This window comes from Rhodamnia argentea, chromosome 2 (assembly GCF_020921035.1).
Source record: "Rhodamnia argentea isolate NSW1041297 chromosome 2, ASM2092103v1, whole genome shotgun sequence".
In the NCBI taxonomy this organism is placed as follows: domain Eukaryota; kingdom Viridiplantae; phylum Streptophyta; class Magnoliopsida; order Myrtales; family Myrtaceae; genus Rhodamnia; species Rhodamnia argentea.
In genome coordinates, this window is record NC_063151.1 from 33811554 (window position 1) to 33837829 (window position 26276).

A 26276-nucleotide genomic window follows, 5' to 3' on the forward strand; every position below is an offset into this window, starting at 1 on the left:
TTGCATGCGTTAAAGCAAACAGTACATAAAATGCGATGAGGGGATGAATCAATCCAAGTATGCTATCCTTAGAAAAAAAAATTACTTTTCAACAAAGCATGCATTTGGCAACTAACCAAAATGGTGCCGGAACAACCCTAGCTACTTAGTTATTTGCTCTCTAAGCGCCCCTTGTCTGTTCAAAGCTTTGACCTTCTGAGATGTCAAAACTTAGCATTCTCTAGCAAATACCACTAGTAACACCAGAGAAATTATTAAGTTTTGATAGCAAATTAGTAAACCCTTTGACATGTAATGGCGAAATTCCATCAGAATAGCTCAAAATGACCCGAATAATAACTCTTGACCGGACGATTAAGCAACACTCCGATTTTACGGGTTAAGACAGGACGCCATGGTTCTCAATCCATTTGAGCTTTTTGAATAGCTAGTTGCATGCTCAGTTTAGCAGCTTTGATACATCACCTCTTACCGTGCTAGGGAATGCTCTAAATGAACTAATCCGTCACTGCAAAAATGGGGCGGCGAAAAAAGGATTCGGGAGACGACAATGGACATCATTCAAATGCCAACTATCGTCGGAAGATGTCCTCTCTCACATTAGCGAGAACGATGCTCTCATCCCGATTCCGGCATTTACACTTGATATTATTCTTATCGAAAAGAAAAATTAACAAGCTTGATTACATAAATATATATGAGTGGAATGTGATTAGCCCTCGCATTTGCTTTGACATGTAATATAAGAAACGTCCAATCATCTGACAGATTAATTAGATTATGGTTATCCAGAAGCACACCAACAAAAAATTTGAAAAAAAGGGGTATGCTGTCCCGGATAATTTAACACATCAGATGCTCAAAGCAAGGTGATTAGGCAATAATTAAACCCACATTAAAACAACCAATCAAATCCAAGAGATTCCCTTGTGGGGGCTATTCGCTTTTATTCAATGCGATTCCTTAAAGAGGGTTCGCACCCGGTCATGTTTTTCTTTTTCTTTTTTTTTTCTTGTTTTTGTTTTAATTTACTAAGCTGCCAATTTGAATATTATCAAGTACAAGATTAGACAATCCTCGCCGTCGATGCATAAGTTGATCTCCTTAGGGCTAGTCCGCAATTAAGATAACTTAATTTGAAGATCCATCGGTCACTCCATAGAAAATTACTCGAACTTGGCTTATCTTAAAAGATGACGTGGCATCCTTATTGTAGTCGCACTTTCAATAATGTCTTTCGATAGTCGAATGTAAATTCCAAAAAAAAAAAAAAAAGAAGGAAATTTCTCAAGTCTAGCTTGGAAACAACTATGGAAAATACAATTTTTTTTCGGGTAAATGCCAATGAAAATTTAATTATGCAATTGGGAAATTTTCGTTATATCTTTTAATTGGTCAATTTAGCAAATTCTGACCCTTGTCTGCACTTATTTGCTAGTGATTTGCGGATATAATATGGAGTTGACTAACGAGCCCATATGAATTTAGTGGGCCGATTGGGAAGAGAATGCTCCAGAAATTCCAAGGTCTCAATGCTGTTGTAATTGATTCACCTTCAATTTCTTGTTCCTCTTCATCACAGACGAGCTTCATCATCTTTACCAGGCTTAACACTCCGACATCATTCGACTGGACCTTATAAGATGCCGCTAGAACGGTAAAATGGATGGCTCGTGTCAAATCGAAAGTGGTCCGACCCATTAAATCCATTTAATCGGTTTTGATCAATTTTTATGCAATGAAATCTAGTTACCTATACCTATCCCGACCCGAATAATACTCAACTCATACCTGACCCGACTCATATTCATAAAATACTTACATATTTAATCCAATTTAAAAAAAAAAAACACATATTCAAATTGAAATTGAGAGTGCAAAGTGAGCAAGCGCGAATTCGAGTGAGAATAATAAAGAATGAAGAGAGTGTGGATTGGAGTCATACACCCATTTATGACCCCATTTACCGATATATCACAACCAACACATCATATATATAAATTGAGAAATGTATTTATGATCCATTTTGACATGTCTAAATGATGTTATATGCTTATCGCGGTCGTCCATGAATATGGCGTCCAATATTGGGAAACCTGTCGATTGTATGATCACCACTCGATGTTGTGCTTATCAGAGCGGATTCTCCCAAATTGGAAACTTTTAAACTATCAATCTCTTAGCTCCATGGTGCTAAACCGTGCAGTAACGAATCTTAGGACAACAATCACATTCTCATACAATCCATAAAAATGAACAAACGCCAAACCATTCCACATCAAGCAATTCATTGATCGGTCCATGGCCCGTCATTGTATCAGGACATACAAATATTTTCGTGTTATACGTATCAATGCAGCGGAAGTACAAGTGTAAGAAAATTCTCATCAGCATACTTTAAAAGTAGGCAAGAATCAATGATGAGCTGTTTTATTCCAAGTCGTGTCCAGCAGTGACTTAAGCCATGCCCTCCAGGAATGGATAGTCGGTGTACCCAATCACCGGGTCGGATATGTAGAACGTCGCTCTATCATACTTATTCAGAGGTGCGTCCAATTCAAACCTCTTAGGCAAATCTGGATTGGCCAAGAAAAAACGGCCATAGGCAACGAGATCCGCACGGTTCTCGGCCACAGCACTGTTTCCATCTTCCCGGGTGTAACCCCCAGCTACAATGAAAGTTCCCTTGAACAAGTTCCTCATCGGCACCAGAGTATGTGGACAAGGGCTTATTTCACCCACAGTCACCATTCTCGGCTCAACCATGTGGCAGTAAAGGATCCCGTATTTATTTAATTGTTCAACCATGTACTGTCCTAGTGCTTTGGGGTTCGAGTCTCCCGCTTCCGAGTAGGTTGCGAAAGGGGAAAGCCTGATCCCGACTCTGTCTGCCCCTATTTCATTAACAATGGCCTCCACAATCTCGACAGCAAAACGACACCGGTTCTCCAAAGAACCTCCATACTGGTCTGTTCTGTCATTTACCTGGTCTTTCATGAATTGTTCTATTAAGTAGCCATGAGCACCATGTATTTCGACACCGTCAAAACCTATATCGTGCATACACAACAGGCATCACACGAGTTAGTACCATAAAGCAAGAGTCGGTACTTAATAAAAGCTAATATGATGAAATGTATGGGACAGCAATCACATACTTCTTAGATTGTTATACGCTAAAATGTAGATTCTAAAACCAACACAACAATAAAAAATGAAAAACTCGTGTGTGAAAAATTTTCCGCTAGTATGTCTGCATAGTTTCCTTTTTGTCATTACCAGCTACTTCATTTTTTCACCGCCTAGAGAAACATTAAGTGATATGTATACGTTTTCTCGTACACATGGTATTCAGATCTGCTGAGGCTTTAGATATATGTAGATTATTGTCATGTGATTAAAACTTTCTTCAGTCTCTTATACAGCCTTTTCTTTTTCCCGGTCATACTCTTGCACAGTTCAGATGACAAAAACCACAGTGTTCAAACCAAACTCATTGTAGTAAACCTGGAATTATTGACTTAAAAGAAAAACAGCAAATGGAAAAGGATATACCAGCTTCTATAGCATTCCTTGCAGCAAGTCTGAAGTCATTGACAATGTTTGGAATTTCATCAGTCCTTAGACGCCTTGGTGTTGTGAACTGAGCAACATCAATGCCGTTACCTCGAAGTTGAGGAGTCAATGGCTTGTCAGTGGATGAGATCGGAGCTTGCCCATTTGGCTGAGAACCTGCAAAAAAGAACCCAGATGCAATAAATAGACAGATCATGCTAAAAAAGGCCCTGTTCCAGTATATACTGGCTTCATCTCATCTAGTCATTTTCTTTGAAGGAAAACATCTATCCATCCAGAAGATTTCGACCTACATCACTTCCAAAACTTATATGTGATAACAGTATATACGTCATAAGGACTCATAGCCCCTAATCATTTTCATGAAGATGCAGATAAAACCAGCAACAGAGCTCAAGCAGACATGACATGTCATTTGTACAAAAGTATAGTCAGCAAGCCTAGGGAAACTTTTCTCCTCATTGTGTATAGACATCATCGCTTATTTGAATGTCTAAAAGTTTTAAGCAGGGGGTTTAAACTCCATCGGTTGAAAATCAGAGTCAATTTGCATCAAGTTGAAAATCAAATTGAGCATCTCTTTTGCGCCAATTATTTAAAAGCAGTATTCATATGGGAAATGGAACATGAACAAACCTGTATTTGAGACCCTCCCCACATGCCAGATCTGACAAAAGAAGATACCGCCTTTGTCATGAACAGCATCTACAATGGGTTTCCAAGCCTCAACTTGCTCTTTAGTCCATATGCCAGGTGTATCTGGATACCTGAAAAACAGATGCAGGAAGTTAAACTCGTGCTTCGGGAAAAAAGAAAAACCTCACGTGCTAGGCAAAGTCCATTGGCTGAACGAGGTTGATTACCCTTGCGCAGTGTCAGAGACTCCTGTGGCTTCGGCAATGAGAAGGCCACCTTTAGAGGTTCTCTGAGAATAGTACAATATGGCATGTGGCTGAGGAACATTCTTGTAAGATCTTTGTCTGGTCAATGGTGCAAGAACAACTCTGAAATATCCAAGTTCCGAAAAGGCAGTTTATTAGATGATCTGTTTCTGCTTGAACTTTGGAAAAGCTTCAAATACAAAAGAAAAATAAGATCCTTTTCGCTATTCTAACGAACTCAACAATAGTTTGCTACCCGTCTACGCTACCGATAGAGCAACGCTACTGAAGCACCCGCAGGCCAGTATTATAGTTGATGTGTAACAACTCCCGGTTATTGCCGACGGCTTAGCAATATGACGACTAGCTCTGTTTCAGCATGTCAAACCATTTAACAGTCTAAACCACCAACCTTTCAGTTGAAGGGATGCTCCAGCATGTTCTAAGGTCCTAATGTTTAGCACATTCAGGCATGCTTTTGCATAAGAAAGGACATCAGCAAATAGAATTCCAAATGCAGCTTTTAATCAGAGATATGGCATCAAAACTTTGTGAAATACGGAAGAATAAGGGAGCCATACGCTTTCCGTCCGGCCGTGGTGGTGCCGGAAACGCAAAAGAATACAGGAATGAGAGAACACAGCACGTAGATGAAAAAAGCAAGTCGCTCTCTATAGTTTAACAAAATGGCTCCAGATTGTGTACATGGAGTAAAGGGAAGTGGCACTCTATGAAAACCCAAGTTACAGAGAAAACTATAGGAGGAAGATCAACTCAAAAAGGTTTTAGGCATGCGGCAACCGATCTTTCCATGCATTACGTACCAAAACAAAACCTGATTGACATACTAGACTGATGCTTGATCAGAGAAGCATTAGGGTTCAAAATCACCCATTACTAAAGTACATGCAGCCTATGCGCTAGGAAAGAATGGAGCAGCGGAATCATAAGCAAGCGAAACGACAGATAAATTGATCCATCATCCTCACACCCAGTCTATGAGGAAGAACTACCAAATATTCTACTTGCAGCATCAATAACACTCATTCAAACATTTAGGAGTCCGTATACTCATTTGATCACCGAAATGCACTTTCAAGTTACCTTAAATTCCAAGTCTTTGTGACAGAAAATAAATTCCTCGTCTAACTCGTTCTAGCTGTCGAGCAGTCAAGAATTAGAACCTTGACAGCTAGAAAAGATCCACAATGGGACACCCCGTTAACTCCCCATATTCAACGTCTGATGTAAAGATCAAATTTTGACAGGCGCAGAACCACAACAAAGGTTTCCCACTTGATGGGAAAGATCAAGGGAACTCCAACTGAGCTGAACAGTAGACGGCATGAAGAGCGAGCACGAAACAGGACTGAAAGTGGAAGAGAAATCCGAGAACAAGAAGATGCGAACCTGTGAGAAAGATCGAATCTTCCCATTTTGTAGGGAGTGCGGAGAGGAGGAGCGGGGATTTCTTGACCAGACATGTCGAGAGTGTCGTTCAATCTCTCTCTCTCTCTCTCTCTCTCTCTCTCGTGTCCTGAAGATGGTGTTCCTGAGCTTAAAAGCTTCCACTTTTCACTCGATTAAAGAACTTATTATGGTCGCAAATTGAGAGAATCAGCATTCCATTTGATCCCCTTTTTATAATAGCTCTGCACCATGAAGCCATCAACGAAGAAGGTCCCTCCCACTCCCCCATTGAGAGAGAGAGAGAGAGAGAGGCTCTGCACCTGCATTCGTTCACTGGTTTAATTCGATTTTGATTCCAAGACACCGCCAAGATGACGTTAGCAAGTGCGTGGCCTTCCGACTTGTTATTAACGTCGCTAAGGGTCAAAGTATTTGACCAAAAAATAAAAGGGTTAAAGTAGAAAAGAAAGGAAAAAATAAAAAGGGGGTTAAAGTAGAATCATGAGAAGACTTGTCCCCTAAAATGAGGTCTAAACTGGCCCACCGGTCAAATTTTCATTAGCCGACATTTTCTTACCCCTAGAGCAAAGGTAACGATAAAAATGAATATGTCTCTGAAAATCAAAAACCCCATTTGGAATCCTTATTAAGATTTTTCGTGAATTATCTCCTTCTTTCCTCCAATTCGCTCGTCGTCGATTCTTCCCCGTCTCCATGGTATCCGACGTTCTTGGTCGGGTGATCCAGCTGAACTTTCTTTCGCAAATTTGATCTTCGATTCTCCGGCTCGCTTTCCATGAATTTCATGTTAATAATCATTACGACGAAAGCATGTAGCTTTTGTATATAGTGAGGTATTCACTTTCGTGATATATGTTAGTCGCCATTTTAAGATTCCTCAATTTTTCTTAGCAGGTGTTTAAATTATTGCTTTATAGTCTGTTTGTGGTAACTTTGACTATGAACAAACTTGATATATTTGTCGAAATAATAAGTTTTGTTGCCCTTTTCTAGGATCGACTTTTTCCATAAAACATTAATGTTGACATTTTCACAATATGAACATGGCATAAAACAAAATGCAATTTTCAGAAGAAGAAAAAAATTCGAACGTGATATGATGTATAGCATGCAGATTCACAGGAATTTATACATTTTTGTCGTAATTCTAGCAATTTTTTTTTTTGGTCAGAATAATTATAGCATTTGACTGAGGAACAAAATCCTCGCCCCAATTAATGTAACATTTCGACCAAAAAAAATAATAATGTCGCATTACTTCGTCATCTCTGATTGTGTCTTCATTAAAATAATTTGTTATGTCGGTGATAATGATTTATGGCAGGTACTTATAAGATATTAACTACAATTAACTTACTTAAAATGTTCCTTTGCGGTTCGAGATTACTGAAATCATTCAAATTTTTTTCACTTTAGGGCATCAATTCAAACGTCACTTTGGGGCATGTATTCTTCTTTCTTTCTCTCTTTGGCTTTTTTGGCCATAAGGTGCGATGATACAGTTCGTCCAATGGGGTGATCGCCAGAGGTTTTAGAGGGCATGAACAAGAGTCGGCTCTTGTAAGACTTTTAAGATGGATAAGAGGGTAGGAAAGAAGCGAGTTGTGCACGAAATGAGGAGAGAGAATTCCTGAACTCTCTATATATATTTATATAAAATTGAAATCGATTCGTAAGAAGGGACTTTTGACGTTGCGGCAACGTAGCGTACTTAGGTGAAAGCATTACTAAAATGAATGACCTGTTAATAAAGTGCATATCTATTTGCCGAAAGATTAAACATGAGAATCAATATGGGATAGATAAAAGCGAGAGATGTCCCGAAAGAATTGATCATAGAGGTATCCCCTAATTCAAACTTGGTACTCTTTTTTTTTTTTTGTCCAGAAATCTAATTTGTATTACTGACTTTAAAAGATCTTACATAAATGCCCCAGACAAGGGGCATCGACACAAAGAAGCTCCCAAAGGGGTTGGGGAGGGGACGAGGTCCAAAGGGCTGAAATATGGTTAACCTTTTGCATTTTAGCGATCCAATCGGCTACTTAATTGGCCTATCTATTACACTGGACTAGATTTGTTAACTCATTTATGATCAAAATGGGCAGAACCAGAAGAGAGGACAGAAAAGTCCACATCTTCCCACGCGAGGAAACAAGCTACAAACAGAAGTCTCCCTCTTTATTACGATGGTTGTTGGGGTATTCACCTCGCAAGACACGAATGATTTTGAATTTGTATCGCTTACCAATCGAACGAATAAAGATTATTTTATATTATTCGCAAAAATATTTAGATATAGATTATTATTAATAATGAAAATATTTTTAGTGCCTGATTCTATGCAAATAGAAATTATCATTTTTACAAAAATATTTTTTTAAATTATTTATTTTTCACGAAATAAACGAATCTTAAATAATGCCGTGTGTGCAACAATAGGCCGACATCGAGAAATGGACAGACGTCGAGACAATCAAGAATCTGGACGGACGGCATGTCCACATTCCGACTAAAGATGAAAAACGTGAGGGAGACAAACCTCAGAATCTGGCGGCCAGCCCCCCCTTATTCAATATAGGTCGAAGATGCCTTTTCGGCCTCAACTCGTTTATATATAGAAAGTGAACAACTTTGACCTGTACTTTTTAGTGAACCGGTATTTGAAATTTCAGTTTGCATGCACTCATGATAAAAATATAACCGAATTTAGGTGTGTCTAATCGTATTTTAGGCCTATCATGAGTCGGTCAATTTAGACATAAATTTTCCAATTTAAAGAAAATGGCAGAAAAATTATTTCCCGTTAATGCCAGTCATCCAAGTGTGTCACGTAAGACGACTAATATCCACGTCAGTAATTTCCGGTCAAAATTGATCCGAAAAGACTACAATGACAAATCATAAAAAAAAGTTTAAGATTAAATCGACATTCGGACAATAGGTTCATGATTTTTTTGATATTTTTTTTCACCAAATAGATACACATATTAGAAACTAATCATGTGTTGTCGATAGGTGACATTAAGGAAATTAGTGTCCCTTTTTTTAAATATTTGATTGATGGATAAAATAAGCGTTGAGGTGAGGCGGCTAATTGCGTCATGGAGAAGCATCACGTACCCCCAACCCAATTCATTTGTTATTTTCTTGACCGGTCGAGCCGGTCACTTTCCTCCATTGTTGCTCCACTGATAGAGACGGATACTTTGGAGGGTAGTGATGAGATCCACCCACAAAATGGCACAATTATGCCGGAATGTAATTGTGTAACTATTCACAAGAGAGCATGATATGTGGGCAAGCGAAGCATTCGTTTGACTGATGGTTGTGTTTCGTACGATCTTCACTTTCTATATGAAAGTTATCAATTGCATCTCTTAATCGAACGATCTAGGCTCTACTTTCGTGGCATTACCCATTTGGTTACTTCAACATTCAACTCGCATCGACACAAAGTCATCATTCTACAATGGGGCTTTCGGCATCCGATGAAGCGTTTTCGAATGCCTTCCGAGTCAAGTCTCAAAATGGAAGTAGCGTTTGTCTATCCTCCCAACTTGCCCGACATAGCCCAAAAGATTGGACCTGGACGAAAATGACTGGAATTGTTCATTAAGAACGGAGTAAAATTACACGAGAATTTTCTGGGGCAGGAGGAGGAAAGAAAAGCTCCTTCCATTTACACAAACAATAATTTTATACACACGGAAAGAGGGAACTTCTTTTGTACGTCAGTTTTACATTTCAACGTGTGTGCGTGTATGTATATACAAGCAGACTTCCTAATTATTTTGCACAACAAGCCGTATCCAACACAAGCGATCAATTTTCCTGCGGCAGTCTGAACCCACTTCTGCGTTTTTATGTACTGGACGGGCACCGAAAGCAAAAGATACCAAACAAACTATACTAAAGCAACAGGCTATGCGGTGTCCAGTTGAGGGCCCGCGCTATACCACAGATAATGGCAAGTCCCTGCAGCTCGTCGTGGCTATCAATCATATGGCTAGTTCGTGCAAATGCGGATTTGGCACTACCAGAAATTGCTCCATCCAGAAGGCATCTGCATCTGCATCTGCTGTGGTTCCGTATGGCACGTGCACGATTGTTCAAGGTTTCACCACTTTTTTAGCTTTCTTGGAGAAGCTTCTGCCTAAGATGCTGTCCGAAAATGTCAAGGGAAGCTCTTCTTCAGCAGTCTCTCTACCTTGGCACCAACCTGCGTCACCAACCCCATTTTTTGCGCCAGATGCTTCAGGGTCTCGAGAGAAATATCGTTCCTCGGGTATTTCTCGATACAAGTGTTTCAATATAAATAGGGCAGTGTCGTGATCCCTCCAATAATTTCTGCATCATCCATATGAAAAGATAAATGCTGCGTTAGGTAAGTCATTTCGTAAATGGGTACATCTTTTCATGCTTGCAAACATAGAAAGGCAGAATGCCAATATTGCAAAGCAGCATATGCATGAAACAATTTTTAGCAGTTTCCACATTACCTATGAAGAGAATCGAGCAAAACTCAAGAATATGAAGAATGCACAAAAACATCGAAGTGCTTAGAAGACCCAAAGTACTGGGAACTCAGACATTATGTCTTAATACTTACGTATGCGAACCCAGGGCCGATAAATAAGGATGTTGAAATGTTTTATCCTGCAACCCAAGTAAAATAACTAGCATTAGGATATTACGAGCAATAAAACATGAGTTGACAGAGAATACTTAACAACAATGCAGCCACAACAATCTATCGTCAAGACCGAAAATGCTATGGCAAAAACACTCATACGAGGAAGGCTCTAATGTAAAACACTAGAAAAGACTGCATATTTTGAAACATCGAAAATGTAAATATACAACCAAATTCTTTCAGGACCAACAAGTTCAGGGAGATTACAATTGGAATGTGAACTAAAACAAATAATCGAAAGATAAACATCACCACACGATCGATTAGGGCTTAATTAAATGATGACACTAGGCTCAGTAATTGCATATCCCACAGAAGCAGAGGGAATTGAATTCTGAAGGAAGATGCTGCTTCTTTTTTCTTTTGTAAACTCTCCAGATCAAAAGGAATCTTAACTCATAGAAAAAAGCAAAAAGAAGCATGAAAATATGATAAAGCCTGCTCATTTTAATTAACTTAACGCGGAATTATTGCTTGCCCTCGAACTAATCAGCTCAATTAGCATATAGTTTCGACCTGAAGATAGGTGTTATGGGTGTAAATCCCCGATACCCCAACAAAGAAATTCGAGCTTCATCAATATAGTATCTCTAACTGTGTTTAAGCAAACAAATTTACAACTTTGAGATTTCTCAAGCAAGATATAGGGAAGAATTACCAAAATATTCTTAAGCATATTGTAATTTTGCTAATTCAATCCTAAACTGTTTTTTTTTCTTTTTTGTGTCAATTGAATCCTCAACCTTTTGCATTTATGTCAAATCAATCCATCCGGCCGATTATGACCGGAAATCGCTGATGTGGCTTGGTTGGTGCCGACGTGAATAATTTTTCATAATATTTTAATATTTTTTCAACAATTCTAATGTTCTAAATATTTTTTCTTTTCAATTTCCTTTTTTTTCTTTTTCTTTTTTTGCCTTTCTTCTTCCTCTAACCAGTCACCGAACCTTGGCAACCGGCCAGAGGTGAGGGCTGGCACGGTTGACCTCGCCCTCTAGCAAGCTCGGCCTCGCCTTCGCCTAGGCCATCCTCGCATTAAAGAATTATGATCCGTGAGTGTGTAACACCGCATTAATGCACACAAACCCTAAGGAATGACAGCCACATAGTGGCAATGCCCATTTTTGAACAGTTTAAGGTTTGACCATGAAAGAGCCAATCAAACTGGTCCCTTCCTTGCATGAGATCAGGCTTGTCAGGTTCGATGGGCGGCGTTAAAAAGTGAGATCCCAATAAAACGAAGGCGATCGAGCTGCGCTACTAAGCTTATAAGCTATAACCACATGCGCACATATATTAATCGGCCCAGGTGCCAAAACATGTTATCGAGAGTACAAGACAAGTCATCAGCACACCATCGCAGTCTAGGGTTTCTTATTGATCTCCTTTTTGCACACCACACAACTTTTTCTTCTTGGCTACAACTTTTTCCTGTCTTTTGCTTCTTTACATTGGTTGGGCACCTATGGAGAGGAAGAAAGATCGGGAAGGGATTCTGTAGCCGAAAAAAGTTAAACTTCATTCCTCTTTTCCGTTGTATTTTATAGGCACATTCGTCTCGCGAAAAAATGAATAATTCGAAAAATGCACAAGACTTTACTACCCAAGCTATATTATATATGCATCACCAATACATCGCAGGAAAAAGAAAAACGGGACTGAATGTTTGGATACTTAGCTGATTTGATAAGGTCGTGATAATTCTCATCCCATCGCAATAGAATAATTATCGAGAGAAGACATTGTTGGGATTTAGCCTCAAGAAATTGTCTTGCGATCGATTCGAACTTAGAACCAGGATTCATGGAAAAAGTAATTTGGTAAGGAGCCTTTTTTTAAGATTGTACATCTTGCCTTTCAAGACCCTACCTTAGCTTGGACATGTACTTGAGATTGGTCTGAGGAATAAATCAGCTGGCCTGCATTTGGATTCTATTCTATTTCTCCCTGCATAATCTATAGTGGCATACCCAGAGGGTAGCTGGAAAGGAACTGTGAATAATGAATGTCCACCTTCAAAAGTTTATTAAAAAAAGTTAGTTTAATAATGGCACAAGTCTTACATGGATTTTTAGGAGAGAGAAGCTTGTAGTATTTTCATAAACAGTAAAGGGTTTGGACAGAATTGGAACCTATCTCACCGATTACTGAAATGTTCCATTTAAGACGCCAACGAAGACTGACGATACACCTAAGCTCAAGTCCGTTGTTCGCAGACTAACCAAGGCTTCCGAACACGAGGACCGACCGAAGAATCGAACCAGCGACCTCCCCAGACCAAATCTTGAATAACCTGGCTAACTACCTGGCTGTGGTTGGTGACATGCTCATGCTTAAAATAAAGCTGTCTGGAACAAATACTCGATAATAGTTTCCCGAGAGGCTGGTGGTGGCCCTAGCTCTCAAGGTTTCATAGTTTCTTTCAATATTAAGCACTACTTGAAAAGGAATTCGAACACAAATTTCCAGTTAATATTTTTTATCTTGTCAAGATCGGTTTAAGTTTCGCATTGCTCAAGACAAGCTGTAAAGGATAGCCTTGTGATATGAAACTTTGGTAATATGTTCTTTGGTATTGCGATCACGATACAAACCCACCTCGCTACTGAATAACCGCCCATGAGAAAAGCCAAAAGTGTTTGTATAACCGTAAGGTTTTCATCATTGTATGGGGTACAAAATCCTTAACTTCTTCTACCTATAGGACTGCACTGTTTACGCAAACATTTTGAAGCAATGATTCTCAGGAACAACCACCTTACCGGATCCTTGAATTCGTGCTAGGAAGACAAATTCAGTGCAATTTGATCCGGTAATAGTGGCTTCACTTGTTTCATGAGAGATGTGATATGTCTGGAAATGTTTTTTAGGAAGTTTTTCGATATTTGGCTGAAACCAACAAATAAACTGAAAAGACAATTCGTCCTTAGGAAGGAAAATCATGATTTTCCTTGATAGACATGTATTATTCGAGCGCTTACGCATAAGTAGCCGAAGAACTAGATACTAGCACCAAGGTCTTGCCTCAACGGACCTCGACCCCGGCACGGGGGACTTGGGCTTGGCCTCGATGGACCTAGCTGCAAGGGACTAGGGCACAGGCTCTAGGGTCCCGATCCCAACTTCGATGGACCCGAGCAAGGGTGTCAAGGACTTGGGCTCGAGCACCGAGGTCACGGTTCTAACCTTAATGGACATGGGCCCAGCATCGACGAACGTGTGTGCTCGTGCTAGGGTCTCAAGCCTAGCCTTGACGACCCGATAGGCCCCGACATATCAAAGGATCCAAGGACATGGCATGGATGATGTCCTAAGCACTAGCATCGGGTCTCGAGCACGGGGACCGAGATCCCGATTCCGACCTCGATGTACACATGCACTAGCATCGGAATCTAGGCTCGACCTCAATGGACAAAGGCCCGTGCACTGGAACCAAAATCGCGATCCCGGCCTTGATGGACCTAGTCTGCGGTGCGGGGCACTAGGAACTCAAGGAAAGCACGAAAGTTCATACTTCCCATCGACAATAGAGGGCTTTTATATTTTGAGCCCATATTTTTTTGTTGATAGTTTATGCTTGGACCCATGAATAACTTCTGCTATAATATTTCTTTCTCTTGTAATCAAGGAATGTAATGAGAGGCATGTGATGCTAATTATGGTAGAATCCTCTATTTGGCGTAACCTTAGTTTATGGATGAACCAGGATAAAAACTTGTATTTCGATTGTTCTTTCTTGTTTTTACTCTTTATTTTGTTGTGATCATACGTTGCATCCTAACGGGGTCTCGGGCCCGAACACTGTGGACCTAAGCCTAACCTTGATGGACTTAGGCTCGGGCGCCGTGGACCTAAGCCTGGCCTCGATGGACCTAAGTCTCGATGTTAGAGATTTGGGCACAAGCACTAGGGTCTCTGGCCCAACCTCTGTAGACCCAGGCTAGGGAATTGCGCGATGGTACCAGTGTCCTAAGCTCGACCACGATAGCTGGTGTCCCAAGCCCAACCTCTGTGGATCCAGGCCCATATGCTACGGTTCCAAGCGTAGCCTCTTTGGCCTCGGCCTTGGCCTTGATGGACCCTGGCAGATCCGGCCCCGACCCAGGAACAAACGTTGGAGTTCTTGTATCCTAAGTAGGGTTTTTGGTCCAAATGCCAATTTCTAGTCGTATTTTGGAAATTGATTTTCAATATTTTAAAGCAAAAACAATTTTTCTAAATTTACACATAGATTTTCCATTGGTTACGAAAATATTTTCCATTGACTCGTTTTCCTAAGCGATCGAAAAGCTGGAAAATGAGGAAAACGTAGGTTCAAAAAATATTTTTCGCGAAATAAATGCAATCTTGAACGAATGATCTTTGACCACATTTGTAAACGAGGTTGAAAGTCAGCGAGCACATATGATTAGAAAGAGAACCCAAGGATACAGCTCAGTAGGCATCAAACGCAGCAAATCTTTGGGAACCAATACATATGAGGTCAAGAATGCTTTAAGATACGTGTCGCAGAAACACTTAAAGGGGAACAAAGGTTTAGAGCGCGAAAAGGGCGTCCAAGCGTATCCACCTTTGAGTGGAATTCGTTGGAGTCAAAAGGATTTGCCGTGAATAAATTCTTCAGTTGCCATCACAACCCGATCCATCAATTCTAGAGGGATTTTGATTTGGGATTTGTCTTCGACAGTTCGCGCAGGTTGTGATTCGTATGTGCAGCTAAAGATCTCGAGTTCGATTGCTGACGCTACTCCTTCCATCTATTTACTAGGTTTGTGTTCATTATGTTCGATGGATTTCAACAATTCTAGTTCGCATGGTTAAGGCCTCGGTCATAAATTTGGTGTCTTCAACAATTGGCCAGCCCTCCCCGGCTCTAGCCAATAGCAGCCATGGTCGTCCGAGCCCCCACCGAAGGCGGGCGGCCTCTGCCAATCATCACGAAGGCTAGCGACTGGTGGAGGGAAATAAGGAAAAGAAGAAAAAAGAGAAAGGAAAGGAAAGGAAAAAATTTTATAAAAATTTCGAAAAAAATTAAGAATTAAATAAAAATTGTCCATGATGTGCCATGTAAGACGATCGGTGTCCACATCAGCAATATTCAGCCTAAATTGGGCTCATGAATTGAATTAGCACCGATGTGACAATGTTTAGAAATAAATTGGACCAGTTGAAATATTTAGGACTGAATTGACACAAAAGTAATAGATTGGGAACCATTGTGGTGCTTTCCTCGGGAGTTGGTCTACTACGACACGCGCGCGAGTAAAGGCGAGCCTCAACCGGTGAATTTGCAAGATGCGGACGTCGTATTTTTCGATTCGAAAAGAACAACCGGCGTACATGTACTCAACTCATAACTCGACAATTCAAGAGAAATCGGTTGACTTCTACTGCGTGTCACACTGCAAGTACATGATGCCGTAACTTAATATCCCCGAGGGCTAGTCGGCGATTAAGATAACTTAATTCATAGATCCATCGGTCACTCTATAGAAAATTACTCGAACTTGGCTTATCTTAGAAGATGACGTGGCATCCTTATTGTAGTCGCACTTTCAATAATGTCTTTCAACAGTAGAATGTAAATTCCAAAAAAGAATAAGGAAATTTCTCAAGTCTAGCTTGGAAACAACTATGGTAAATACAATTTTGTTTGGGTAAATGCCAATCAAAATTTTATTATGCAATTGGGCAATTTTCGTTTAATCTTTTAATTGGTCAATTTAGCAAATTCTGATCCTTGTCTGCACTTATTTGCTAGTGATTTGCGGATATAATGTGGAGTTGACTAACGAGCCCATATGAATTTAGTGGGCCGATTGGGAAGAGAATGCTCCAGAAAGTCCAAGGTCCCAATGCTGTTGTAATCGATTCACCTTCAATTTCTTGTTCCTCTTTATCACAGAAGAGCTTTATCATCTTTACCAGACTTAACACTCCGACATCATTCGACCGGCACTTATAAGATGCCGCTAGAACCATCAAATGGATGCGATGGGTCGTGTCAAATCGAAAGTGGTCCGACCCATTAAATCTATTTAATTGGTTTTGATCAATTTTTATGCAATGAAATTTAGTTACTTATATCTATCCTAACCCGATTCATACTCAACTCATACCTAACCCACATAGTCCTCAAATACTTGCATATTTAATCCAATTTAAGAAGAAAAAAAAAACATATATTCAAACCGATGTTGAGTGTGCAAAGTGAGTAAGCGCGAATTTGAATGAGGATGAGGAAGAATGAAAAGAGTGTGGATTGAGGTCATACACCCACTTATGACCCATTTACCGGTATATGACAACCAGCACATCATATATATAAATTGAGAAATGTGTTTATGATCCATTTTGACAGGTCTAGATAATGTTGTATGCTTATCGCGGTCGTCCATGAACATGGCGTCCAATATTGGGAAACCTGTCGATTGTATGATCGCCACTCGATATTGTGCTTATTGGTGCGGATTCTCCCAAATTGGAAACTTTTAAACTATCAATCTCGTAGCTCAATGGTGCTAAACCGTGCAGTAATGAAGCTTAGGACGACAATCACAATCTCATACAATCCATAAAAATGAACAAATGCCAAACTATTCCACATCAAGCAATTCATTGATCTAGACATGGCGGTTCCGGTTCCACAAAAAGGTGGAACCGACAGTTCCGGACAGGTTCCGGTTTCGTTTTTTAATTTTAATTTTTAAAATAACAAATGTAACACCCCCGTAACCGGTCTTTCATTTTCGAGCCAGTCATCGAGCCTCGCGAAATCAGCCCAACTTCCCTTGAGCAGTTGTGTTCTCTCTCTATTTTTCTAGCCAGCCATTGTGGGCCATATAACCCATTTCGTTTACCCCATCAAATTTTTCCACGAGTGCCCACATCAAGCTTAACAATAAAAGCCACGTGCAGCCTCAAGTTGTGCAGAATAGGGACTCATTTGCGGCTGTTCACACACTCTCTTAGATATATTGTCATCGCGAAGCTTTCCTCCTCCGCCGGCTCGGCTCCTTCGACCGACCAATCTTCCAGCGGCTTCTTGACGACCAATAGACGCAAGCTCAGCTGCGGCGACGTCCAAGGCAAGTCGATCTCTAACCCCCCTACTAGGTTGTGTAATGGGTGTCGAGTTTCGGGGTAAAGCGACGGGGGAGTGACGAGTGAGCTTGTTGCGGGGAGATTGGTGATTGAATAGAACCAACTGTTGGTATCAGTACAACCAAAAAATGGGTCTCGGCTGCGAAATGGGCTGGTATCAAGTTGGGTGATTTTTCCACGAGTTTTCAATGAAGCCGGGCATGGTATCCTCATGTGTGAAGTTCATTTGCAGTTGCTTGTGGAGTTTTACTGCTGAATGGTGGTCGTAATTGCTCTATGGGTCCAAAATGATGGAGGGCGAACTCGGGTGACGTTGAACCGAAGGGCTGCAGAGTGTGAATGGAATCGAGGCGTTGAGTAGGGGTTATGGGGCTACCGAAGGCTTGGTGTTGAAGGCTGTGGGGTTACGGATTATTGCGAGTTGGTTACTCGATCGCAAAAAAAAAATGGTAGCGTGGAGAAGAAAATGAAGTCCAGTTTCTATTGGATTAATATGAACTATTAATCCTTACCGTGGATCAGTTTGGGAATTATGTGATTGACAGGAATTTTGCACTAGCCTTGTCGCGAAGTTTGAACTAAAATGAGAGTTTTGTGGCTATGGTACAAAAGAACCTCAGAAGTAGAATGAATAAAAATGAGTGTGGTCAGGTGGTTTGGAATTCTAAGTGGCGCCAATAAGGAGTGTCTAGTTGAGGAATTTCATGATTTTTTTTGAAAACCAGATTGCTCTGGTCTTAGTACTTGAGTAAAGATTAAAAAAAAATAAGGGTGGTAGGTGGGATAGAAAAATATGCGAGTCAGTGAGTTCTAGTATCAAGAGCCTTTGGTGGAGACGTTCCTTTGCTTAAATAATATTGAGTGCATTATGTGGTATAGTCTAATTAATGACAATAGATGCAATCATAGTTAAATTAGATTCGCTATTAGAAGTGTATGCATATGTTAACGTGTGCTACTTGGTAACGTGCCTTGATATGTTAAATGTCGCATAACATAAACATGCATTCATGGAGCGGCATTAAGGAAAACTCAAACTAATGGGCTTCGTGCCCGGTGAAATATCCCCCATGGAGTTTATGGGAAGACCCTGTTGTGTGATCCGGGTAGCCTTGCTATGTGATATGGGCGGTCCGTTTGTGTGATCCGGACCCGTCTTCGTGGTGGAATGAGACGTTAACAAGGGTGCACGAATACATGACATGCATTAACATCACCCACATGTGAGCACACGAACGCTGCTCGAGATGAATGAGATGGATACATTGAATGATTTGTTAGGTTGTTTACCGTTATCTGTTCACTTTATTATACAATTTAGTCGGTGATTTAGAACTCTGACTTGCTGAGTTTTCTCACTCCCTATCGTTGACATTTTTTTTAGGTGAGTGACATGCACTTATTAAGGTGTCGGGAGCTGGGGTCTAGTCGAGCTGCTACGGGTGGTACCGGTGGAGGAGGACCAGGGTACGGGTCGTTACAATAAATAATAAAATAAACATAATAAATTATAAATTATAATCAAATTGAACATTGTAATAAAATTTGAGAAAAAAAAAAGGAGAAATAGGCTTGAACTTAATGAATTATCATTAAGCGTCTACATATCTACTTGGGGATAGAAGAATCAAAGCCTATGTAGTTCTTTTACCTTTGATTACCCCAATTTACCTCATCATCAATCGTTGGTACCCGTTGTGGTACCCGTGGTGGTGGTATCTCCACAATTCTCACTAAAAAATTTGTGTTCTCGATCCAGCTCTTGGTGTCGTAATCTAGCCTTCGTCCAATCATCGACACAAGCTTGAGTTTCCACGGACTCCGGACTTAATCTTGAATAACGAGAGTCCAAAATTAATCCTCCAGCGCTAAATGTTTTTCAACCGCAACCGTTGAAGAATTGATTGCTAATATCTCGCGAGCGATGAGGGCGAGAATTGGGTAATCGATTGAGTGACTCTTTCACTGCTCCAGGATTTAAAAATCTGTACTATGTTCGGCATCACGAAACTCAAATTAAGTGGTTAAATATTTTTCTAATTCAGAAATGCTACATGTTGCCCCTTTTTATTTTTATTTTTTTGTCTACTCTTGAATATATTATACTCACTACTAAGTGAACTACCAACTTCGTTTCGTGATGCGATAGATTGTAAAGATCCACAATCACTTAAATCATATCTAGTACAAAATTCTCCATATAATACTACTATAGATTCTTTAACCTCTCTTTATATATTTAAAATATCTATTGCATCTTCCAAATATAAACAATCATAATAATACACATCTAGATAATCTAATAAACCGTCTAATTTAATACGTAGAAAAAAAATACCAATTAAATAGATAAGAGGAATTTTGAAATAATAATGCAACCATTTTTCTCGCATTAATAAAATAGTCCGAGCTAATTCAGTATCTATTTCATATTCGCTAAAAACACCATCAATATTAACACACTTTATTAAAAATAAATGTGTAGTAGGATAATAAATATCAGATAAAGTATTAGTAGCATCATTAAAAATTTTCAAAAAATCTAAAAAAATTTTGCAAACGTCCCAATGTTATGGAAGTAAAGTAATTTCGGGAATATTTTGCGAAATAAACATACATAATAAATCTTTGTAATCAAAAATTTAACGAAGCAACTCGTAGGTAGAATTCCAACGAGTAGGAATATCTTTTGGAAACCTTTTTGCCATTCTCCCATATTGTTTGCAAAATTTTTCTCATGCTTTCATAAAATGGGCACGACTCGATAAAAATTTAATTACACCCTTTATTGGGGTGAGAGAAATCTCAAGAGTTCGTAAACCATCTTGTATACATAAATTTAAAACATGGCAAGCATATCTAATGTGAAAAAATTATCTACCAAAAGAAGGTTTGCAAATATTTTCTAATTCGGGAATGGAAGCGGTATTTGCGGCGGCATTATCAAAATCAATTAAAAATACTTTATTTATCAAATTATATTCTTCTAAAACTTGCCTCATTATTCTATAAATATTATGAGCCGAATGTTTTTATCAAAAACTCGAAATGCAATAAGTCTTTTTTTAATGATCCAGCCGTCGCCTATCCAATGACACGTGACACACATATAAGAATGAATTTGCCAAAGATCACTCCAAATATCGTTACCTAAATGCACACGCCCTTTGAATTTTGCAAAAAAATTTGCTAAAGATTTTTTTTGTTTTTCATAAAGATGCAAAAGTTCGTGTTTAAGAGTACTTTTTGGAATAGTTGGTGCTTGCGGAACCAACACAGTATTTATCAAATATTTCAAATTAAAATTTTCACCAGTAGTAAACGGAGCATAATCAAAGGCAACATATTCAGCTAATGTTTATTTATAAAATGCATCGGTGTAACGGAATAAAGGATGAATATTAGAATTGGCGTACCCGAAAATTTGTTGTTGCTTGCGTTAGATGTTTTTTTTCGTCGAAGCCGACGGAATGTTCCATAGCCGTCTCTTTTCGTCAATTTGTATGTTTGCGAACAATATTTACAATTTATATTATACTTACATTCGCTTTTATCATATATCTTGTCGAAATCAGCCACAAGTCGAATGTACTCTCTCGGCTCTTCCGTTTCGGCTCATTTTCTGTCGACGTTTCTTCGACATCGATACGAGGATGAAGACTTTTTTATGTTGAGACGTGTTGACGTTCGGAATGAGAACAACGTTGATATTATCGTCGTCGTCTTCCCAACATGCATACTCACGAGGATCATATCCAGGAATAGGATACTCGAAATCTTCCATCGTCATCTTAGCCTTTCCAATATTTCTGCTTCCACTTGGCCTTTTTGAAAGAATTGATCGAAAATTCAATTAAGAGCATTTAGACGGGATTGAGAGAATTGTGCGGATTGAGAAAATTTGAGAGAATTGTTGAGAGAATTTGTAAGGAAAATAAAAGGGAAAAAATAAGTATTTATAAAGAAAGGGAAAGTTATTTAACTTAGAAAAAAATTATTATTATTTTTTTTTTTTTTGTGCTGCAATGGCCAAGTTGGCCATTGCATGTATGCAAGTTCAACGGCCAAATTTGACCATTGCATGGCAACGGCTCTTTCCCCACTAGGCCCCACCCCCACCTTTTTAAAAAAAAAAAAATTGAACGGATCGGAACTGGCTCGGAACCGGTGAAACCGGCGGGTCCAGGCCGGTTCTAGGTTGAAACTGTGGGCCCGGTCAATGGGCCAGTTCCGGGCCCACGATTTCATTTGACCATGTCTACATTGATCGGTCCATGGCCTGTCATTGTATCAGGACATACAAATATTTTCGTGTTATACGTATGAATGCAGCGGAAGTACAAGTGTAAGAAAATTCTCATCGGCATACTTTAAAAGTAGGCAAGAATCAATGTTGAGCTGTCAAGAATCAATGATGAGCTGTTTTACTCCAATCATGTCCAGCGGTGACTCAAGCCGTGCCCTCCAGGAATGGATAGTCGGTGTACCCAATCACCGGGTCGGATATGTAGAACGTCTCCCTATCATACTTATTCAGAGGTGCGTCCAATTCAAACCTCTTAGGCAAATCCGGATTGGCCAAGAAAAAACGGCCGTAGGCAACGAGATCCGCACGGTTCTCGGCCACAGCACTGTTTCCATCTTCCCTGGTGTAACCCCCTGTTACAATGAAAGTTCCCTTGAACAAGTTCCTCATCGGCACCGGATTGTGCAGACAAAGGCTTATTTCACCCACAGTCGCCGTTCTCGGCTCAACCATGTGGCAGTAAAGGATCCCGTATTTATTTAATTGTTCAACCATGTACTGTCCTAGTGCTTTGGGGTTCGAGTCTCCTGCTTCCGAGTACGTTGCGAAAGGGGAAATCTTGATCCCGACTCTGTCTGCCCCTATTTCATTAACAATGGCCTCCACGATCTCGACAGCAAAACGACACCGGTTCTCCAAAGAACCTCCATACTGGTCTGTTCTGTCGTTTACCTGGTCTTTCATGAATTGTTCTATTAAGTAGCCATGAGCACCATGTATTTCGACACCGTCAAAACCTATATCGTGCATACACAACAGGCATCACACGAGTTAGTACCATAAAGCAAGAGTCGGTACTTAATAAAAGCTAATATGATGAAATGTATGGGACAGCAATCACATACTCCTTAGATTGTTATACACTAAAATGTAGATTCTAAAACCAACACAACAATAAAAAATGAAAAACTGCTGTGAAAAATTTTCCGCTAGTATGTCTACATAGTTTCCTTTCTGTCATTAACAGCTACTTCACTTTTTCGCCGCCTAGAGAAACATTAAGTGATATGTATACTTTTGAGCATTTCTCGCACCCATGGTATTCAGATCTGCTGAGGCTTTAGATATATGTAGATCATTGTCATGTGATTAAAACTTTCTTCGGTCTCTTATACAGCCTTTTCTTTTTCCTGGCCATACTCTTGCACACATTCAGATGACAAAAACCACACTGTTCTAACCAAACTCATTGTAGTAAACCTGGAATTATTGACTTAAAAAAAAAAAACAACAAACGGAAAAGGGTATACCAGCTTCTATAGCATTCCTTGCAGCAAGTCTGAAGTCATTGACAATGTTTGGAATTTCATCAGTCCTTAGACGCCTTGGTGTTGTGAACTGAGCAACATCAAAGCCGCTACCTCGAAGTTGAGTAGTCAATAGCTTGTCAGTGGACGAGATTGGAGCTTGCCCATTTGGCTGAAAACCTGCACAAAAGAACCCAGATGCAATAAATAGAGAGATCATGCCAAAACAGGTCCTGTTCCAGTATATACTGGCTTCATCTCATCTAGTCATTTTCTTTGAAGGAAAACATCTATCCATCCAGAAGAGTTCGACCTACATCACTTCCAAAACTTATACGTGATAACAGTTTATACGTCATAAGGACTCATAGGCCCTAATCATTTTCATGAAGATGCATATAAAACCAGCAACAGAGCTCAAGCAGACAAGACATATCATTTGTACAAAAGTATAGTCAGCAAGCCTACGGAAACTTTTCTCCTCATTGTGTATAGTCATCGCTTATTTGAATGTCTAAAAGTTTTAAGCAGGGGGTTTAAACTCCATCGGTTGAATATCAGAGTCAATTTGCATCAAGTTGAAAATCAAATTGAGCATCTCTTTTGCACCAATTATTTAAAATCAGTACTCATATGGGAAATGGAACACGAACAAACCTGTATTTGAGACCCTCCCCACATGCCAGATCTGACAAAAGAAGATACCGCCTTTGGCATGAACAGCATCTACAATGGGTTTCCAAGCCTCAACTTGCTCTTTAGTCCATATGCCAGGTGTATCTGGATATCTGAAAAAACAGATGCAGGAAGTTAAACTCGTGCTTGGGGAAAAAAGAAAAACCTCACGTGCTAGGCAAAGTCCATTGGCCGAACGAGGTTGATTACCCTTGTGCAGTGTCAGAGACTCCTGTGGCTTCGGCAATGAGAAGGCCACCTTTAGAGGTTCTCTGAGAATAGTACAATATGGCATGTGGCTGAGGAACATTCTTGTAAGACCTTTGTCTGGTCAATGGTGCGAGAACAACTCTGAAATATCCAAGTTCCGAAAAGGCAGTTTATTAGATGATCTGTTTCCGCTTCAACTTTGGAAAAGATTCAAATACAAAAGAAAAATAAGATCCTTTTCGCTATTCTAGCGAACTCAACAATAGTTTGCTACCCGTTTACGCTACCGATAGAGCAACGCTGCTGAAGCACCCGCAGGCCAGTATTATAGTTGGTGTGTAACAACTCCCGGTTATTGCCGACGGCTTAGCAATATGACGACTAGCTCTGTTTCAGCATGTCAAACCATTTAACAGTCTAAAACACCGACCTTTCAGTTGAAGGGATGCTCCAGCATGTTCTAAGGTCCTAATGTTTAGCACATTCAGGCATTCTTTTGCCTAAGAAAGGACATCAGCAAATAGAATTCCAAATGCAGCTTTTAATCAGAGATATGGCATCAAAACTTCGTGAAATACAGAAGAATGAGGGAGCCATATGCTTTCCATCCGGCGGTGGTGGTGCCGGAAATGCAAAAGAATACAGGAATGAGAGAATGCAGCAACAAGTAGATGAAAAAAGCAAGTCGCTCTCTATAGTTTAACAAAATGGCTCCAGATTGCGTACATGGAGTAAAGGGAAGTGGCACTCTATGAAAACCCAAGTTACAGAGAAAACTATAGGAGTAAGATCAACTCAAAAAGGGTTTAGGCATGCGGCAACCGATCTTTCCATCCATTACGTACGAAAACAAAACTTGATTGACATACTAGACTGATGCTTGATCAGAGAAGCACTAGGGTTCAAAATCACCCATTACTAAAGTACATGCAGCCTATGCGCTAGGAAAGAATGGAGCAGCGGAATCATAAGCAAGTGAAACGACAGATAAATTGATCCATCAGTCTCACACCCAGTCTATGAGGAAGAACTACCAAATATTCTACTTGCAGCATCAATAACACTCATTCAAACATTTAGGAGTCCGTATGCTCATTTGATCACCAAAATGCACGTTCAACTTACCTTAAATTCCCAGTCTTTGTGACAGAGAATAAATTTCTCGTTTAACTCGTTCTAGCTGTCGAGCAGTCAAGAATTAGAACCTTGACAACTAGAAAAGATTCACAATGGGACACCCCGTTAACTCCCCATATTCAACGTCTGATGTAAAGATCAAATTTTGACACGCGGAGAACCACAACAAAGGTTTCCCACTTGATGGGAAAGATCAAGGGAACTCCAACTGAGCGGAACAGTAGACGGCATGAAGAGCAAGCACGAAACAGGACTGAAAGTGGAAGAGAAATTCGAGAACAAGAAGATGCGAACCTGTGAGAAAGATCGAATCTTCCCATTTTGTAGGGAGTGCGGAGAGGAGGAGCGGGGATTTCTTGGCCAGACATGTCGAGAGTGTCGTTCAATCTCTCTCTCTCTCTCTCGCGTCCTGAAGATGGTGTTCCTGAGCTTAAAAGCTTCCACTTTTCACTCGATTAAGGAACTTACTATGGTCGCAAATTGAGAGAATCAGCATTCCATTTGATCCCCTTTTTATAATAGCTCTGCACCATGAAACCATCAACGAAGAAGGTCCCTCCCACTCCCCCATTGAGAGAGAGAGAGAGAGAGAGAGAGGCTCTGCGCCTGCTTTCATTCACTGTTTTAATTCGATTTTGATTCCAAGACACTGCCAAGATGACGTTAGCAAGTGCGTAGCCGGAGGCTTCCGACTTGTCATGAGAAGACTTGTCTAAACTGAGGTCTAAACTCGCCGACCGGTCAAATTTTCATTAGCCGACTTTTTCTTACCGCTAGGGCAAAGGCACTGATAAAAATGAATATGTCTCTGAAAATCAAAAACCCCATTTGGAATCCTTATTAAGATTTTTCGTGAATTTTCTCCTTCTTTCCTCTGATTCGCTCGTCATCGATTCTTCGCCATCTCGATGGTATCCGACGTTCTTGGCCGGGTGATCCAGCTGAACTTTCTTTCGCAAATTTGATCTTTGATTCCCCGCTTCGCTTTCCGTGAATTTCATCTTTATAAT

The 26276-nt window shown here is 40.0% G+C and overlaps 2 protein-coding genes and 1 long non-coding RNA gene across 3 annotated transcripts; all 3 read right to left on the reverse strand.

Moving 5' to 3' along the window:
* Positions 1–2215: 2215 nt before the first annotated feature.
* Positions 2216–6153, reverse strand: LOC115746710 (putative 12-oxophytodienoate reductase 11). The gene is made up of 5 exons (XM_030682636.2): positions 5868–6153; positions 4440–4580; positions 4213–4343; positions 3556–3732; positions 2216–3050 (listed from the first exon to the last, which is right to left on the reverse strand). Exons 1-5 carry the CDS (start codon positions 5939–5941, stop codon positions 2458–2460), a joined length of 1116 nt encoding a protein of 371 aa, XP_030538496.1. The 5' UTR covers positions 5942–6153; the 3' UTR covers positions 2216–2457.
* Positions 6154–10136: 3983 nt separating this feature from the next.
* Positions 10137–10605, reverse strand: LOC125313843. The gene is made up of 2 exons (XR_007197515.1): positions 10501–10605; positions 10137–10238 (listed from the first exon to the last, which is right to left on the reverse strand). It is a non-coding gene; the product is annotated as an uncharacterized LOC125313843 (long non-coding RNA).
* An 11513-nt stretch (positions 10606–22118) lies between these two features.
* On the reverse strand, positions 22119–25853 carry LOC115746795 (12-oxophytodienoate reductase 2-like). Its single transcript, XM_030682749.2, has 5 exons — positions 25561–25853; positions 24130–24270; positions 23902–24032; positions 23248–23424; positions 22119–22734 (listed from the first exon to the last, which is right to left on the reverse strand). Exons 1-5 carry the CDS (start codon positions 25632–25634, stop codon positions 22142–22144), a joined length of 1116 nt encoding a protein of 371 aa, XP_030538609.1. The 5' UTR covers positions 25635–25853; the 3' UTR covers positions 22119–22141.
* Between the last annotated feature and the right edge of the window lie 423 nt (positions 25854–26276).

What these genes read in the sequence shown, in the direction of transcription:
- LOC115746710 (XM_030682636.2), bottom strand. Translation starts at nt 5,941, where the DNA reads ATGTCTGGTCAAGAAATCCCCGCTCCTCCTCTCCGCACTCCCTACAAA. An exon ending in GGGGAGGGTCTCAAATACAG is followed by an intron (nt 3,733 to 4,212) that starts GTTTGTTCATGT and finishes TCTTTTTTGCAG; the next exon opens with GTTCTCAGCCAAATGGGCAA. An exon ending in AAGGAATGCTATAGAAGCTG is followed by an intron (nt 3,051 to 3,555) that starts GTATATCCTTTT and finishes TGCACGATATAG; the next exon opens with GTTTTGACGGTGTCGAAATA.
- LOC115746795 (XM_030682749.2), bottom strand. Translation starts at nt 25,634, where the DNA reads ATGTCTGGCCAAGAAATCCCCGCTCCTCCTCTCCGCACTCCCTACAAA. An exon ending in GTCTCTGACACTGCACAAGG is followed by an intron (nt 24,033 to 24,129) that starts GTAATCAACCTC and finishes CTGTTTTTTCAG; the next exon opens with ATATCCAGATACACCTGGCA. An exon ending in AAGGAATGCTATAGAAGCTG is followed by an intron (nt 22,735 to 23,247) that starts GTATACCCTTTT and finishes TGCACGATATAG; the next exon opens with GTTTTGACGGTGTCGAAATA.